A 17,172-nucleotide genomic window follows, 5' to 3' on the forward strand; every position below is an offset into this window, starting at 1 on the left:
TTTATAATGCTGGCTGATTTGGGAAAATTTGCCCCAATATGAAAATTCACATTATAGCCTCTTCTGCATATAAGTAGCTCATGTTATGATTCTCTTTAGGAGAGTATGCATATGTGATAATATTATATGATATATGCATTGCATTGACATTTCCTTTTGAGTTCTTCATTTATTATACAGTATAGATTTATTATATGGTTTAGCTATATCACTGTAAATCATCTGTAAATATCAACTGCAAATAATCTGTTCAGATGGTTACATTTTATGCACCGCCTTCTCTGACTCCTGAAACAATAATGCAAACCAGTTGATTAACAGACCTTGAGGAGAACTGACTTTCAGAACTGGAAAGCAGAAAGCGATAAACCAATGCTTCAACCACAACTACATTTACCAACAAATTTCAACCTGTTCAACATTTCTAATTAAGGGGCTTATATATCAACATCAATATATTTTCTAAATATTATTGTGCTAAAATTCGTGTATTTAAATGATGTTAAAAATACGATTTTTAAGCTATTCATTAAGGGATAAGCACGAAAAACGTTGGCATAAGGATTTTTTCAAATTGTAAAACATTTATCTAATTTGAGTTTTTAGTTTTTTTAGTGCATGTTAACTCATTAAAAAGTTGAGTAAACTACAAAATTGTGGTGTTCTTATTTATATTTGTTATTTCTACAAAATTCATTTGCCATTTTATATTTGTATTTTGTAATAAATAAGGAAACCGTTGTGCTTTACTGAATGAGTTTAGAGTATGCTGGGTCAAAACAATTACACAAATACAAATTTTGCTAAATACAGTAAGACCCAAAATGCAGATCAGAAAGTTGCTACATTTTCTTTCATTATGAAAAAATCAACTGTTTAAGTTGGGGACCCCATAAAAAAAAAAGTATTGCATACACTGTATACATAGCGAGTACTTTATATAGCAGACCTCAGTTCCGCATTTATTTCTAGTTGGTAGCATTTATATTTACCTTTTTTACACCATTTTTGGGATGGGTTAGCACAGTTCTAATACCCTTATAACTCTAAGCAACCCACTCTGTTAATATAATCTCTGAGATACGTGAATACCTCTTTTGTTTAAAGAGTTTTAACTGATTAGTGCAGGGGTTTTTTTTTACCTGTGAGCCACATTCAAAAATAAATAAATTGGGGAGAAACATTAGCATTAAAAAAGTTCCTAGGGGTGCCCAATAAGGGCTGTGATTAGTTATTTGGTAGCCACATGTGGACTGGCAGACTATAGGAGGCTCAGTTTCACGGTACACATGCTTCCAGATCTTGGCTCCAGATCAGAAATTTAAAAATCAACACCTGCATTGATACAACCGGGAGCAACACCAAAGAGGTTAGAGAGCAACATGTAGCTCACAAGCCACTGGTTGGGAATCACTGGATCAGTGTAATGTCTATTTGAGGAAATTACAACTATAATAGAAATTGACTTAACTGTAAAATATAAGTTTCTTTTGCTTTGCTTTGTGTCTCCGCAGATAAAAACTAGCTCCAAAGCATGTGGAACAATGGAAGCTTGGAAGTTAATGGAAGATTGTTATGTAAACCTGAAAGGAAGACTGGGATTGAGTATTTAACCAATTGAGGTCCAAGACTTGCCATTTCTCCAAAGCATTTCAGTAAACGATGGGAAATCGTGTCCTTCTTGCATGGATTTCTGCGCTGTCTCTGGTGGTAATTTTGGTCAATGCAGACAAAAAAGGCAAAGCTTTCCTGGCAGAATCAGATCCCGATCGTTGCATGAGACATCATTATGTTGATTCGATTAATCACCCGCAACATAAATGCACTGCCAAGGTACAGTCCACTTTAACCATACAATTTCATTCAATTTGAGTAAACATTGAATACATGTCGCTGAATGCATGTTTTATCACAATATAAATAAGGAGCCTTGGAGGAGATAGAGAATTATCGTAAGCATTTTTCAGTTTGAAATAACTTTAAGTGGAAAAAAGCAGCAATGGATTTCTCTGGAACTGAGAAATAATTATGGCCTATTTTATAGCTGTCTTAAAATATAAAGACATTAATTTATGATTGGTCATAAACTAGCGAACATTACATTTTACAGAGTGTTCAGAAATATGGAAAGCATAAAAATGACTTGTCTTTTTTTTTTGCATGAAATTGATACTTATTATCACTATTAACATCTTGGGTTTGCACAATGATATAAAAAAACAAATACACTATGTAAAGCCATACTGAACATGGAGTTATAGTTATTTTTTTTTTTCTTTATAGATAGGTTTCTATAAGTTTGGCCTTAGTTGATTGCCTAATATAAGTCAGTCATTTTTGCTGAACTGTCTTGTTACTGATTGTCTGTAGGGATGTAGCGAACGGCGGAAAAAATGTTCGCGAACATATTCGCGAACTTGCGACAAAACATGCGAATAGTTCGCGAACGTCGCGAACCCCATAGACTTCAATGGGAAGGCGAATTTTAAAAGCTAGAAAAGACATTTCTGGCCAGAAAAATGATTTTAAAGTTGTTTAAAGGGTGCAACGACCTGGACAGTGGCATGCCAGAGGGGGATCAAGGGCAAAAATGTATCTGAAAAATCCATTGTTGACACAGCGCTGCGTTTTGTGCTGTAAAGGGCAGAAATCACACTACGTCACTCAGGTGATGTTTCTGGACACGGAATGTGAAAAAGCTCACACAGCTAGGTGGCACTTGGTTAAAGACTGGGCAAATAATGCCTGCAAGGTCAACGTATACACTACAGCCGTTGGATACGGAATATATTATTGCTGCTTGAAAAACGTCACTCGGGTGGTGTTTCTGGAGACGGTATTATTATTGATATTTAGACAGCTAGGTGGCAGTTGTTTGAAGAACAGATGCAGATGAGAGATCAGCAGCAGGACAGACAGCTGCCCACAGCAGCTACATACAGAGCACTGCAGTAGAAGGTAGATTACTAGCCAGCAAAGCTACCTAACCTAAAATGTCCCTCAAATCCCTGCAGAGTTCTGTCCCTACAATACAGAGCAGTATCAAGTAGATTACTAGCCAGCAAAGTTACTATCAACTGTCCCTCAAATCACTAACAGCTCTCTCCCTACACTAGCTCTTCCAAGCACACACAGGCAGAATGAAAAAACGCTGCAAGGCTTCAGTTTATATATGGAAGGGGAGTGGTCCAGGGGGTGTGGGGGTGGTCCAGGAGGGAGAGCTTCCTGATTGGCTGCCATGTATCTGCTGGTCTGGGGTGAGAGGGCAAAAATAAGCGCCAGCTAAGGCGAACCCAAATTGGCGAACGTCGCGCGACGTTCGCGAACATTCGCCGAACGCGAATAGTCGATGTTCGCGCGAATTAGTTCGCGGGCGAACAGTCCGCGACATCCCTAATTGTCTGTGCCCTTTAACAAGTGATTATATTGGTCATACTCTGATTACAGTGTATTATATCAATATGTATCCTTATCTGAACTAATTGCATTCAGAGGATAGCAGAGGAAATTAATGCACCTATTTATTTTCTTTAAAAAAAAAATCCCAGAAACTGGAGCCAATGTAGAACAAAATCAGATCTCTTGTTTTTATAAAAACCTGAAATTGCATTTGAAAAAAATATACCCACAATCTCATATTTTTTTCAAAATGTTTATTCAAGATTTATCAATCAAGAACATCTTAAATTTGAAGAAGAAAAAAATAGGCAGCTAAAACCTGGTCAGCTTCTATAGTTGTATTTTCAATATTCAGATTATTTTTGTGATTTCCATTGTTTTGAAGTTTTTTTCTTTACATTTACCCAATCAGGTATTTTCAGACTTTTTCCTCATGTAAGGGTGCCATCTACAATGACAAATAAATGAATAGTTGGATTATCTTCTATTAACTTTTACTTGAACATATATTAGTGTCTATTAGTGGGGCATATCGGGGGAGAGCTTGTTTGTCGATCTCTATGTGTATGGCCACCTTAAGAATGAGAAACTACTTACTGCTGTTTTGTTGTGTTTGCAGTATGTTTTTCATACCCCCATCCCATTGCAGAACTGTTTTATGTCTGAGCAAAGTATCTAAGCTGAGAATTAAATGCTTAATGGTACGACACAGAGTGATTGCAGTTTTGAGACAGACAGCAGACTGATAACAATCTACACATTTTTGTAGTTATATGGACTCTCGCCTGGTGTCTAATAAGGCTTTTTTTATTAGACTGACAAGACTGATGCCAATCTTGATAAACAAAGAGTTTTGTTTATTGGAGGGCCAACATTTGGTTATTATGTATGCACATGTTGTTTGTAGAAAGTAGTTGTGAGATGATAAAAGAAATTCTCAGAAATTACTCAGTGTCTAAATTCATACAGGATGGGGCATCACACAATTTCCTATGTGATGATATCCTTTGAAATGTTTTTAATAGCAATAGTGCAACCCTAACAAACTCTCAGGAGAGAGCACAGGTCATCGTTCATTTCTTCCACTTGGGTTCTGTTCTGTAAGTCTTTAAGTCTGTAAATCTTTAAGACTGCATATATGTCAATGCTACACTGAATATAATACAATGAGTGAAGGGTCCTCTATGGTCAGAATAGCCCATGTGAATCCCTTTATATAATTACAAATTAAAAATGTGGTGTAATCTTGTGTTTCAATATTTGTAGGTTCCCTCTATTATATACATAATAGGCAATAGAATGCATACATTGTTGAATCACTTTATGAAGTGTTTCATTTACAGTCACCATAATATGGGATTCCATGTGTGACATATATTTTTTAAAATATAAACTGAAAAATGTTAGGGGGTACCATAACAGAATGGGGGGAGTGATTTCTAGTGTCTTGTTCAGCTCCCATGACACGACAAAATACTTGGGTGAGAAAATGCTAGACCAGTTTGCCATTACCCATTAAATATGTTGCCCCCATGTTCATGCATTTCTTCTTAACCTTTTCATCAGATGCCTAGCATCGAACACAGCCTAATAGAGGCCCGACTTCATTCTAGACCTATTTAGCAGGATCTAATTTTATTAGATTTTTTTAAAGTTTTATTTTAGAATACTTTTTTTTCTTCTCTTTTCAAATATATATTTTTTATTATTCTAAAATAATAAGCAGAAACTTGTTGTAATAATATCTTTACTCTTTGTAAAGACACAATAATCCAGAAGACGGTTCCAAACACATCTAAATGAAAGTAAACTAATCTGCCTTGCTATTCACACAGACTAAACATTGTGTATAATATATATATATATTATAAAAGAGGATAAAATAGCTCCAGCGCACAGAGGCTATCAATGGCAGTGTGGCTTGCCAACTGCCCTCAAGGTATGTAAATGCATGAATAGGCTGTAAAAACAATGTGTGAGAGGTTTCATAGCTAAAGTTTGTTACAGCATATGGGGCTGTGCAAGGCTTTGGGGTTGTATTTGATCAGGCCGATGTGGCTGTCCGCTAGCAACACAGATGAAATTAATTTTGAACACAGAACATCTAAAAGTTAATAAACAGCCAAAAACATGCAATCACATAAACTGCACGAAACACATTTTTATGTAAAATATATTGAAAGTCTAGAAGCATGCAGAAAACTCACAAATCACCATAACCCTCACTTCTTATGATGTTATCTACCTTGCTTCACTTGCTTCAGGGTCTTAGTTGTTTGTATAACAAGCTAAGGAGGCAAATTCTGATTCACGAGCAGAAAAAAAATATATCTACCATAAATTCTTATACTTACTATTTAGGAGGTTTTTTTTACATATGTGGAATAAATGAAAAAATAACATCTGTAATATTCTGTTAGCACTGTCCAGCTGAAGGCCCGTGGGCTGGATGTGACCCCTTAACAATTTTTAAGTCCTCAAGTCTGTTCAAGAGCTCCATAGATTTTAGAACATAACACTATTAATATAATGTGGTCCTCATATATGTGACGTATGAAATAATCTTCTAACTACATGGAAAAAGTCAGACAGTGGTGATGTGATACAGCTTGGTAAAGAAGGGTTCATTCACTACTGGATAGGTTGTGATACTGGACAAGTACTAGTTTCTTAGGGTGACATATGTATTTAGTTATAGTGCAGTGCAAAGTATAGTTTGTATCTTATGTGGGTTTCTACTCTGTGCAAACAACACAAGGTACCGAACACAGGGACTGCACCCTGTGAGTACCTTGTAAGTTTTACAGGTAAAGGGTATCCAAGTAGATGCCCATATACTGCCTAAACACCACTCCTTGCACTGAACCGTGCATAATCAGAAGCAAATGTTTAAACTGAGAGGCAAGACCGTAGGTCCAACAGTATTGTGTGCAGTTTGGATAAACTTTTTTCCCTATTGTTTTAACTGAGAAAAAAATATATATGTTTTTTGTTATTTCTGGAGCTAAACAGGACAACTGATGTTACTCTATATTTGGTCTTTGTGAGGTAGATAATTAGATTTCCAGTGCAGAGGTAGTCTTCCTCAGGCCTAGATTTGTGGAAAGGCCACCAAGGCCCAGGCCTAAGGTGCCAGAATTTTAGGGGGTGGCATGCTGCCCTGCCACACCCACATTGGTTCAGAAACACTGGGAATGCCCAGGAGATACAATAGTTTTTTAAATTGCAATTGCCTGAATAAAGGCGAGGGGACTGGTTGACGAACAGCAGTGGGGCTAGGAGCGCCCATCATGTAAATCCGGCCCTGATCTTCATGCACAGTGGACTTTTGATCATCTGTGAGCAAAAACAGGCACAGAAAAGGGCTCAGTACCTCTAGTTAAACTAACTTAGATAACTAATGGAAAGATAGTAAGTGCGAGAGCAAAATAAATCCCTGTTGTTACTTTAGGCCTATAGCACACTGTGTTTTCTAAACCCCATCCCCCTATTAGCCTAATGAGAGCATCAATGCCTGCATGTTTTTAATTTGGCTGGACTTCCTTTCAAAATAACAAATGAAGACATCAACATTTGTGATTTCTTGGAAGACAACAGCCACATATTTATTTGGCAATTACATCAGTAATATTTACCAAAATACAGTGAAAACTGAATAAAATGTTGAAACACTATCGGATCCATGTTCAGCTAGCTACAAGCTCTTCATGGAAATGCACATTTATTACCACAGTAACCAGAACATTCATTGCATGTTAACAAAATTGACTTAATTGGAGCCACATGAAATTTGTAAAATAGCTCTATAAACTTCAGCTTGTGCCTAAGATAAATGCAAACAACTGTCACAATATGAAAACTTTACTACTTTGAAAACTAAAGGGGAAACTCCACCTAACAATTTATTTTGGATAGTGAAACAAAATGTAATTTTGCAATATGCATATGTAGCACACCCGTGGGTGGGCCTGAGAAGTGTGTGAGTAGTGTGACTTGCTGCTAGTTTATGCCAGGCACCATGAGGCTATGGACAACTCCCTGCTACTCCCAGCAGTGTGTAGTGTCCCCTTACCCTCAGGGGAATCCTGGGTGTCTCCTGGTACACAGATCAAGTAACAGCAGTCCAGGGTAAAGGTGGCCATAGATGCAACGATCTTTCCCCGATATGCCATTAACAGGCATGGCTATATCGGGGGTAATCTGATTGTTCGGCCGTATGGCCGAACGATCAGATTACGATGTGCCATGAGCTCCGGCGGGATCGGTCGGGTCAAAATCAAACTTGACCGATCGACCAAACGACCGTTCTCCGCCGGGCGAAAGATGTCGGCACATGCCACACACGATCCGAAAATCGTACGAATCCTCGATTCGTACGATCGGATCTGTGTGTCTATGGCCACCTTAATCGCTTCAAACAAATAAAGTATTTATTGGACAATGGCAGATGATATGGATCACAGCAGTCAGGCAGTCAACTAATTTAATGACATCATTGTGGATTATGATAAACAGATTATGCTGATTGGAGCAACATTCCAGTGGATTTATATTCTCGAAGGAAGATTTATAAATTATTCTGAATTGAGAAAGCCAGTTGGATGACTGGTGAAATGTCTTCAAGGAAAAACACAGCAAGTCCAGTTGACTTATTTCTATAGATATATTTGAATTAGCTTGGTTTTAATGGACCCAGCAAAATGGACCGCATTGGTGTCCAAATACAAGGGAGTAAAATATGTAACCCTCAGGGTCTCTACACAAATTAGTTAAGTTAATTGATAATGCAATTAAAAGTGGTATATAGAGCTATAGTCTCTTCACATCCAGGCTTTTATCCTTAAGGGATCCTGTCATCGGAAAACATAATTTTTTTTAAAACGCATCCGTTAATAGTGCTACTCCAGCAGACTTCTGCACTGTAATTCATTTCTCAAAAGAGCAAACAGATTTTTTTTATATTTAATTTTGAAATCTGACATGGGGCTAGACATTTTGTCAATTTCCCAGCTGCCCCTGGTCATGTGACTTGTGTCTGCACTTTAGGAGAGAAATACTTTCTGGCCGGCTGCTGCTTTTCCTTCTCAATGTAACTGAATGTGTCTTAGTGGGACATGGGTTTTTACTATTGAGTGCTGTTCTTAGATCTACCAGGCAGCTGTTATCTTGTGTTAGGGAGTTATCTGGTTACCTTCCCATTGTTCTTTTGTTTGGCTACTGGGGGGGGGGGAGGGAGGGGGATATCACTCCACCTTGCAGTACAGCAGTAAAGAGTGATTGAAGTTTATCAGAGCACAAGTCACATAACTTGGGGCAGATGGGAAATTGACAATATGTCTAGCCCCATGTCAGATTTCAAAATTGAATATAAAAAAAATCTGTTTGCTCTATTGAGAAATGGATTTCAGTGCAGAATTTTGCTGGAGCAACACTATTAACTGGTTCATTTAAAAAAAAAAAAAAATTCCCATGGCAATATCCCTTTTTATTGTGGAGTCCACCACCTGGACTGTATCTATCAATAAAGTATATGAACACTTGAATGCAAAAATATGGGCAGCCCTGGACAAATTACATTTGTACTTAATTTTGTAGGACAGTGAAAAAAAACGACCACAGGAAAAAGTGTGTTAAAGACAGCATATTTGCAAATGTTACTGCACAGCTGCATTTTATTTCACACACATTAAAACACAGGAACAAAGAAAATAGTAATTGTGGCATGTTCAAAACTTTGGACACCCTAGTGAGTGAGTATTTAGTAACACCCCTTTGGAATTTGGACAGAGAACACATCTTGTAAACTCCTTCTAAGAGTCTTCCAGGTCGTGTTGTAGGGATTTTTGTCCACTCTCCCTTGCAGATCACTTCTAAATTCTTGGATCTCGTTGGGCTATCTTGCATGATTCTCTCTCATGATGTTTAAGTCAGGGTTCTGAGGGCCACTCCAAAAGCCTTTCTTTAAGTAGATTATGGTGGGTTTAAAGCTATGTTTCTGATCATTATCTTGAGTTGCATCCACTTTTTAGTTTCAGCTTCTTAGCTGACTGTTTCACACAGGCATCAAGAATTCATTTATATTTAGTGGAATCCATTCTTTTTACATGTACTTATATGGGATCCATTATCCAGAAACCAGTTATCCAAAAAGCTCCAAATTATGGAAATGCCTTCTCCCATAGACTCCATTATAATAATATATTTTCCCTGTAGTAATAAGTCAGTACCTTGTACTTTATCCAAACTAAGATACAAGTAATCCTTATTCTAGGCAAAACCAGCTTTTTGGGTTTATTTAATGTTTATATTATTTTCTTGTAGACTTAAGGTATGAAGATCCAAATTATGGAAAGATCCATTATACGGAAAACTCTAGGCCAGAGCATTCAGGATAACAGGTCCCATACCTGTACAATATTTCCTGCACCCCTTGCCTTTCACATAAACCAATGGGATCAGAGCCCAACCTAGTCCTCCCCTTATCTATCTAAGGAACTGTCTATCATGTATGTAGAAATTGCTATCAGGTCAGGGTCATTGCAAAAACACTGTATATCACAAGATTAGAGAAAGGGTGCCCAAGCATATGCACAGGTAACAATTACTGTTTTCTTTGTTCCTCTGATTTAAGGTCTATAAAATAAAAAATATAACTGTTCATTAACATGCAAAGTATGTCAGGAATAAAGTAGAATACATTTTTTCCTTTATTGGCTGATGTTAAATGGGAAAAAAGTGTTTGTTTAGTTCTAGTTTTGCTGTATTTTTTATTCATTTATTTTTACAGTCAAGCCCTAATTTCATATTATTTTCAGTTTCCTGAAACTTTTTCCATTGATACAGCTTTCTAGTTAAATTCGGAATGTAACATAAAACAAAACAAAAAAAAAGATAACAGATGAAAGGACTGGCCAATCTGCTGTTTTAGAATACACAATGGAAATCTATGTTTGGTTTAATAACATAAAGCCTGTTATGTAATGGAAGCAATATGTTTGTGAGACATGAATACATTACCTGCTATTCTATTTGCTGAGACACAGGCACATTAATACTAATGCTCCACCTGGCGTTTTCTCTGTTGGCAGAATAATGTTAGTGGAGGAAGTCTCAATACAGCCTAAAGCTGCTTTGTGTATAAATACTGTGACAGCAATGGTATCTGTTTATCACTGCACACATGGGGGCAGATTTACTAAAGGGCGAAGTGACTAATGTTAGCGAAAATTCGCCAGTGTGATGTAATTTCGTTACTTCGCCGATTTACTAACCGGTGCAGGCATAACTTCGCTAGCGAAGGAGACAGACTCTAGCAGTAATTCGCTCCCTTACACCTGGCGAAGTTGCGCTCTGGTGAAGGGACGTAACTACGCAAATTCACTAAGATGCGGATTTTACTGAACATTACCTCTTGTGCCAGACTTGCCTTCGCTACCTCAGACCAGGTGAAGCGCAATAGAGTAGATAGGACTTCCTCAAAAAATACTTGAAAATTTTTCTAAGTCCCAAAAACGCTGGCGACTTTTCATTTTTCAGGGTGATAGGCTGCAAAAGAACATGCATTTTTTCTGGGGTACCCAGCTCCCCCCCTACATTTCCTAACATTTGGCACATAAGCTATACACTGGGATCATGTGTAGGGCAATATAACAACTCAATTTTATTTTATTAAGGTTTCCCGGACTTAAATAACAGGCAAGAGCAGGCTTGGGAGCTGATCAAGTAACTGAATAGCACTGGGCAGGCTTATATAGGTCCTGAATTACTTGTTCATTGGCACATGTTGTTAACAATGTAAGTGGAGTGAAGAAAGTAGCAGGAGAAATAATGGATGTACATCTGGAAGACAGACCAATTGTACCTTCAAGAGCCCCCAGAGGCTCAGGAGAATAATGTAGGAACAGTTCATTAATCAGTCCAATATTTGATTCCTGATAGTTTCTGATATTCATCTATACAATGCAGTACATATTTTATATTTGCTACATAAACTGGTAGCTAGGATGCTTTTTTCTCTGTCTCTTTATTAATCTTCCAAATGTTAAACACCAGCAAATGTGTTTGCTCAGCACAGAGATCATATTGGTAGAGTAGCATTGTTTAATGTCTACATGGATGTAAGATCATATGGTTTCATACCCTTGGGTGACAGTATGCCATGTTAAAAAAGTTCTACTTTTTTTTATAATACATCCTATAATCCTTTCTCTGTATGAAATGTGCTTACAGAGTGGGTGGTATGTGGGTGTCCTCTGCAGTGTCTAAGCTAGGTTTTGAAAGGGAACACAAGGTGCTCAGGCTAACCTGGCAAGATTAAAGGACCAATAACACCAAAAAATGTTATCTAAAAATTCCATTCCAAATGCTAAAATAATAGCCATACCCTAATACGTTGATATAAATTTCCTAGCTGTTTTTTTAAAAAAAATGTCAAAATAGCCTTTCTCCATGACTCTCTGTAAAATGGCGAAAAGGCGACCAGTTCCCACAGCGTGCTCGCTCCCGACGTGTTCCTCCACACAGAACCGGAAGTGATGAACAGGAAGTCGGAACACAGAGGTAAGGTGGTGACAGTCTGAGCACCATGAGAGAACTGCAGAGGGGAGGGAGAGAGAGACTACAGGGAGGGAAAGGCTGTGTGCAGACAGACTGCCGTGAGAGAAATGCTGGGCGGGAGGGAACAGAATCGCTGGGCAGAAGAGCGGGGCTAGAGGCTGCTCTAAGATAAGAAATGCTACGTGGGATCAAACGGAATGGCTGGACAAACAGCCGGTCTGTTCCCTCTATGCAGCATGTCTCTCTCTCTTGCCCCGCAGACTCTCTTCACAAGCCTTTCACTTCCTTCCACAAATTATGTCTCTCCTCCCCCCCTGCAGCCTCTCTTTATCTCTCCCCGCTCGTTTGTCCAGCTGTTCCGTTTGATCCCACGAATGGGGAAGTCCAATCGTTCGAGGAGTCGAACGATCGGCTCTTTGCATCTATGGCCAGCTTAAGCTGCTGTGTAGCAATGGGGGCAGCTATTCAAAGGAGAAAGGCTGAGTTACACAACAGATATCAGATAAGCTCTGTAGAACATAATGTTATCTGTTATCCATTATTTATCCTGTGCCATATAGCCTTTTTTCAGTTTTTTGTACTTTGCTATTCAGCAGCTTGTTTATATGAACAATAGTAGTGTTTCTGAAGCAAACAGATCAGGTTTACCAGTGCAGGGCAACACTACATGATATTTTCATTACTTTCATTTTTTTGGTGTTACTGTTCCTTTAAAGGGATTCTGTCATGGAAAAACATGTTTTTTTTTCCCCCCCAAAATAAATCACTTAATAGTGCTTCTCCAACAGAATTCTGCACTAAAATCTGTTTTTTAGTAGAGGAAACAGATTTTTTTATATTCAAATTTGAAATCTGAAATGGGGCTACACATGTAATGCCCCAGGTGCCCTCAGCCATGTTACTTATGCTCTGATAAAGTTCAGTCACTCTTTACTGCTGAACTGCAAGTTGGAGTGATATCACCCCACAACCTTTCCCCCCAGCAGCCTATCAACAGAACAATGGGAATGTAACACAATGACTGCTACCTGTTAGATATGAGAATAGTACTCAATAGTAAAATACCAAGTCCCACTGATACTCCCCCAGTTACTCTGAGGAGGAGAAACAATAGGTTATCTAAAGCAGTAGTGCTGGCTCTTTCTAAAAGCACATAATCAGACACAATGCCCTGAGATGGCCAACATTACAGCAAAAAAAATACTTATTGGTTCAGGAATAACATTTTATATGGTGGAGTGAATTTTTAGTAAAGTAAACAGCGTCATTTAGAAATAAAAACCATACTATAAAAGGCATGACATAATCCCTTTAAATAGTCTTATAATTAAATATAAGCAATGTAATGAAATGGCTCCAAACAATACAGCATAATACATTTATCTACATTTGCGTGTACTATGAAAAATAGTAAAAATAATATTGGATATTAAAGATTTTGATGATAAGCTTCCTTTTCCTAATGTTCAAGGACAAAACCATTTTTGAAATGTGTGCTACTGAGAATTCTTCCTGTGTACAGTTTGTGCTGCTTCATAGTTTTCTAGGCTGGTCTACTGACGTAATGTTATTGCAGCACAATAGAGAGGTTAAACAATTGCCGGGTCATAAATACCGCATGTCAGTCATTGATATGAGTAAAAACTTTCCAGACAGAGGTTATGTTCATGTGCAGGGGTTAGAAAATCAGTCATAATTTAAACAGCACATACTGCAGATTTTATTTCCAAATCCACATAAAATGTGAATTTCCAATATTATAGTCCTGTGTTTGGAATAGACTTCCTGTTTATCATGGTTATCACTATAGTATGAAATACAAAATAAAATGCAGGAATGGGACCTGTTATCCAGAATGCTTGGGACATGGGGTTACATTTCTGTAATTTGGATCTCCATTTCTTAAGTCTGCTAAAAATAATTTAAACATAATAAATTAAATTGTTTTGCCTCCAATATAAGGATTAACTATATGTTAATTGGGATCAAGTACAATTTAATTTTTTATTATTTCAGAGAAAAAGGAAATAATTATAACAATTTAAATTATTTAATTATGTCTTTAGGAGATGGCCTTCCTGTAATTCAGAGCTTTTTGGATAAAGGGTTCCCAGATAATTGATCCCAAAACTGTACAATGGAAATGATTGTTAGGGGCTATATATTATGGTTATGGTTTTGCTAGTTCTAATGACCCATATCAATAATCAGGTAGGATTATCTGTTTAAAAGCAAGCATCCGATTGGTTGCTGTAGGTTACTATCCTTGGAACAGACTTGCACGTTATTACATACTATATTAGTGTGTATGTGTGATGCGTTATGCTTTAGATTACAGCAGCCATACTAAATAAAGCAAAGAAAAAAAATCCAAAGGTTTATTGCTAGCTCATACAGCAGCTAAGTAACATAAGTATACGAAAGACCTTATTTATCAAAAGTAGTATTTAAAAAAAAAAAAAGTCAGACCAAACTAGAATCGATTGGACTTTATTTATTATTAAAAAAGTATGATTTAATCAGATCGGGACCAACTCCATAGCAACCCAGAGTTTTTTCCCGAATTGCTCCATTTTCTCAGACGTTTTCCTGAAAAGCCCGAATTTTTTGGATTTTTTTTTCGGGCTAATTCCAGCGCAGACCTCAGAAACTTCCAAATAAGATAGGGACCTCTACCATTGACTTATATACAACCTCAGCAGATCTGAGATGCCGGATTTTCGGATTCTGACTTTTTGCAGCATCAGGTTTAATAAATCCCGAAAAGGTCGCTTTTTACCACTAAGAATTCTGATTTTATAGTAAAAAGAACTCGATTTTTTTGAGTTTTTAACATTCTGAATTTAATAAATAACCCCCTAAATGTAAGCCATGCATTTCAAAGACTTTTTTTCTTTACCAGTAACTGCTAATTGGTTGCTATGGGTTTCTAGACCATATGTAAACTTTGCTCTGGGGGCAGAATGATGTTATGTTATGTTCTGTCCTCACTTAACTGTGGTGCCTAAGAAGTGCTTAATACGTTTTTCTTTTTCTGCTTTCCTATAGATGGTACTGCTAGCTCGCTGTGAAGGACGCTGCAGCCAGACTTCTCGCTCAGATCCACTTGTTTCCTTCAGTACAGTCTTGAAGCAGCCGTTTCGCTCCACCTGCCATTGCTGCAGGCCTCAGACTTCTAAGCTGAAAGCCATTCGCTTGCGTTGCTCTGGGGGCAGAAGGATGACTGCCACCTACAGATATATACTCTCTTGTCATTGTGAAGAGTGCAATTCATAGAGACATAAAGACAACTAGCCAAGGTCTGAAAAATGAGAAGACAGTTCACAAAATATTTGTAATATATTTTTTTATGTATTGATTACAAACTTTAGCAGGAAATCTGCAGATGCCTGGCATTTGGTTATGAGGAATGAATATCTGTTGCTGTTTTTTTATTTTATATATATACAGATATATATATATTGTTTCTGTGTTTTACAGCATCAGACTTTGTACACTCCACTCTATATAGGAGATGACAACCTATATTTTGGCTTTTTTCCTGCTACCTGCTTGATCACAGGCATGGAACTCTCAGAAGATCTTGTTTCCCTGTTTTAATATTGTCTTGTAGTACATGATGGAATAGTGCAAACTAAAGGCAAGGTTTGTTCATCACCATGGATTTAAATGTAGAATGATGGGCTGACAACAGAATAATAAAAGATATTATTTAAATCTATTATCTATAAAACTTTTCTTTAATGACATATCCAGTCTTTGGCTGATGTTTGAAGTGTTTGTATTATGATTTTATGCATAAGCTACTCATGCTTTACATTAATATATAAATAACAGGGTCTTTGAATAATTTAACAAACATTTAAAAAAAATAAATAAGAAAAAAATAGAATCAGAGGGCCCTGCTCACAAAAGATTAACATTTTTCCTGTAATGAATTTTTCCCAATGTGTGTTGAAGATTTTATTATAGCATTAAACTTCATGTTACTTTTAAATCATCCCAGAATGGTTCTATTACTGTAAAAGTATTTAGTAGTTGTCAAAAAACAATGCTATTTTTGTTTTTCATTATTGAGATATGAGCAGTTGGCTTGTGTCAGAGCAGTTCTGGCCTACTGTATTCACCAGCTAGATCAGGGGCGATCCTGGCCCCTCCGCTGCCTGAGGCAGCGGCAGTTGCTGCCCCTCCCCCCCTGTGCTTTTACCTTTTTGCGCTTGAGGGGGTCCAGGGGGTCCACGAGGGTGGCAGAGAGAGCCAGTATGCTAGCGCAGAGAGCCTAACTACGCTCTCTGCGCTAGAAGAGCCGAATTTCCGGTTTGAAATCCGGAAATTCAGCTCTTAAAGTGGAGTGGAGTGGCATTTTTGCTGCCCCTGGTACCTAGTGGGGCGCTGCTGCCTGAGGCGACAGGTTATTAGAAAAGCACGATTTAAATGGATTGGAGACAAACTCAAACAAAATCAAGCAATAAACAAATGGTATGATATTTTCAGACTTTTTCCAAAAATGACAGAATTTGGATTTTTGCCCGAAAAGCCTGAATGAGTCAGATTTTCAGACTAATTCCAGCACAGACCACAGAAACTTCCAAATAGGATAGTGAACTCTCCCATTGAGTTATAGACAACCTCGGCGGGTCTGAGATAGTTTGGATTCTGACTTTTTCCATCCTCGAGGTATCATAAATCTTGAAAAATTTGGGGTTTTTTCCCCACTAAAAAATTGGATTTTATAGTAAAAGACTTGAATTTTTTGAGTTTTTGGCATTTGGACTTTAATAAATAACCCTCTTACTGTTCATTATTCCAGGAAACAAGAAAGTGACTGGTCTGGGATGTTAAATCTAATAGAAGGCTATAGGCAATGCTATAGTTTTTTCAACTTTATTTGATGAATATCTATATCTATATCTATATCTATATCTATATCTATATCTATATCTATATCTATATCTATATCTATATCTATATATATATATATATATATATATATATATATATATATATATATATATATATATATATATAATATACGGAAGTTGATCAGGTGTGCTGGCCATTTTTTGGGTTGTATAACATCAGTGTCCTTGCCAGAAGTGCTCCTCATATACAGTAATAGAACAGTGTAAGCAATTTATTGGTACAAGATGGTGCTGAGAACGCCCCACCAGTATATTTGTCACTATCACTTTCTGTAAGCAGGCATTTTATTTTCTA

At 37.3% G+C, this 17,172-nt stretch overlaps 1 protein-coding gene across 3 annotated transcripts in view; it reads left to right on the plus strand.

Moving 5' to 3' along the window:
- ndp.S (Norrie disease (pseudoglioma) S homeolog) overlaps positions 1–16,036 on the plus strand; it is a 66,866-nt gene extending 50,830 nt beyond the window's left edge. For 2 of the 3 annotated variants that reach the window (XM_041582942.1, XM_018247968.2), the window contains exons 2-3: positions 1,515–1,833; positions 15,004–16,036. In XM_041582942.1, the coding sequence (XP_041438876.1) occupies positions 1,663–1,833; positions 15,004–15,231 (399 nt within the window). In that variant the 5' untranslated portion in view covers positions 1,515–1,662 and the 3' untranslated portion in view covers positions 15,232–16,036. 3 annotated transcript variants of the gene reach the window in all.
- The last annotated feature ends 1,136 nt before the right edge of the window (positions 16,037–17,172 follow it).

This window comes from Xenopus laevis, chromosome 2S, assembly GCF_017654675.1.
Source record: "Xenopus laevis strain J_2021 chromosome 2S, Xenopus_laevis_v10.1, whole genome shotgun sequence".
NCBI lineage: Eukaryota > Metazoa > Chordata > Amphibia > Anura > Pipidae > Xenopus > Xenopus laevis.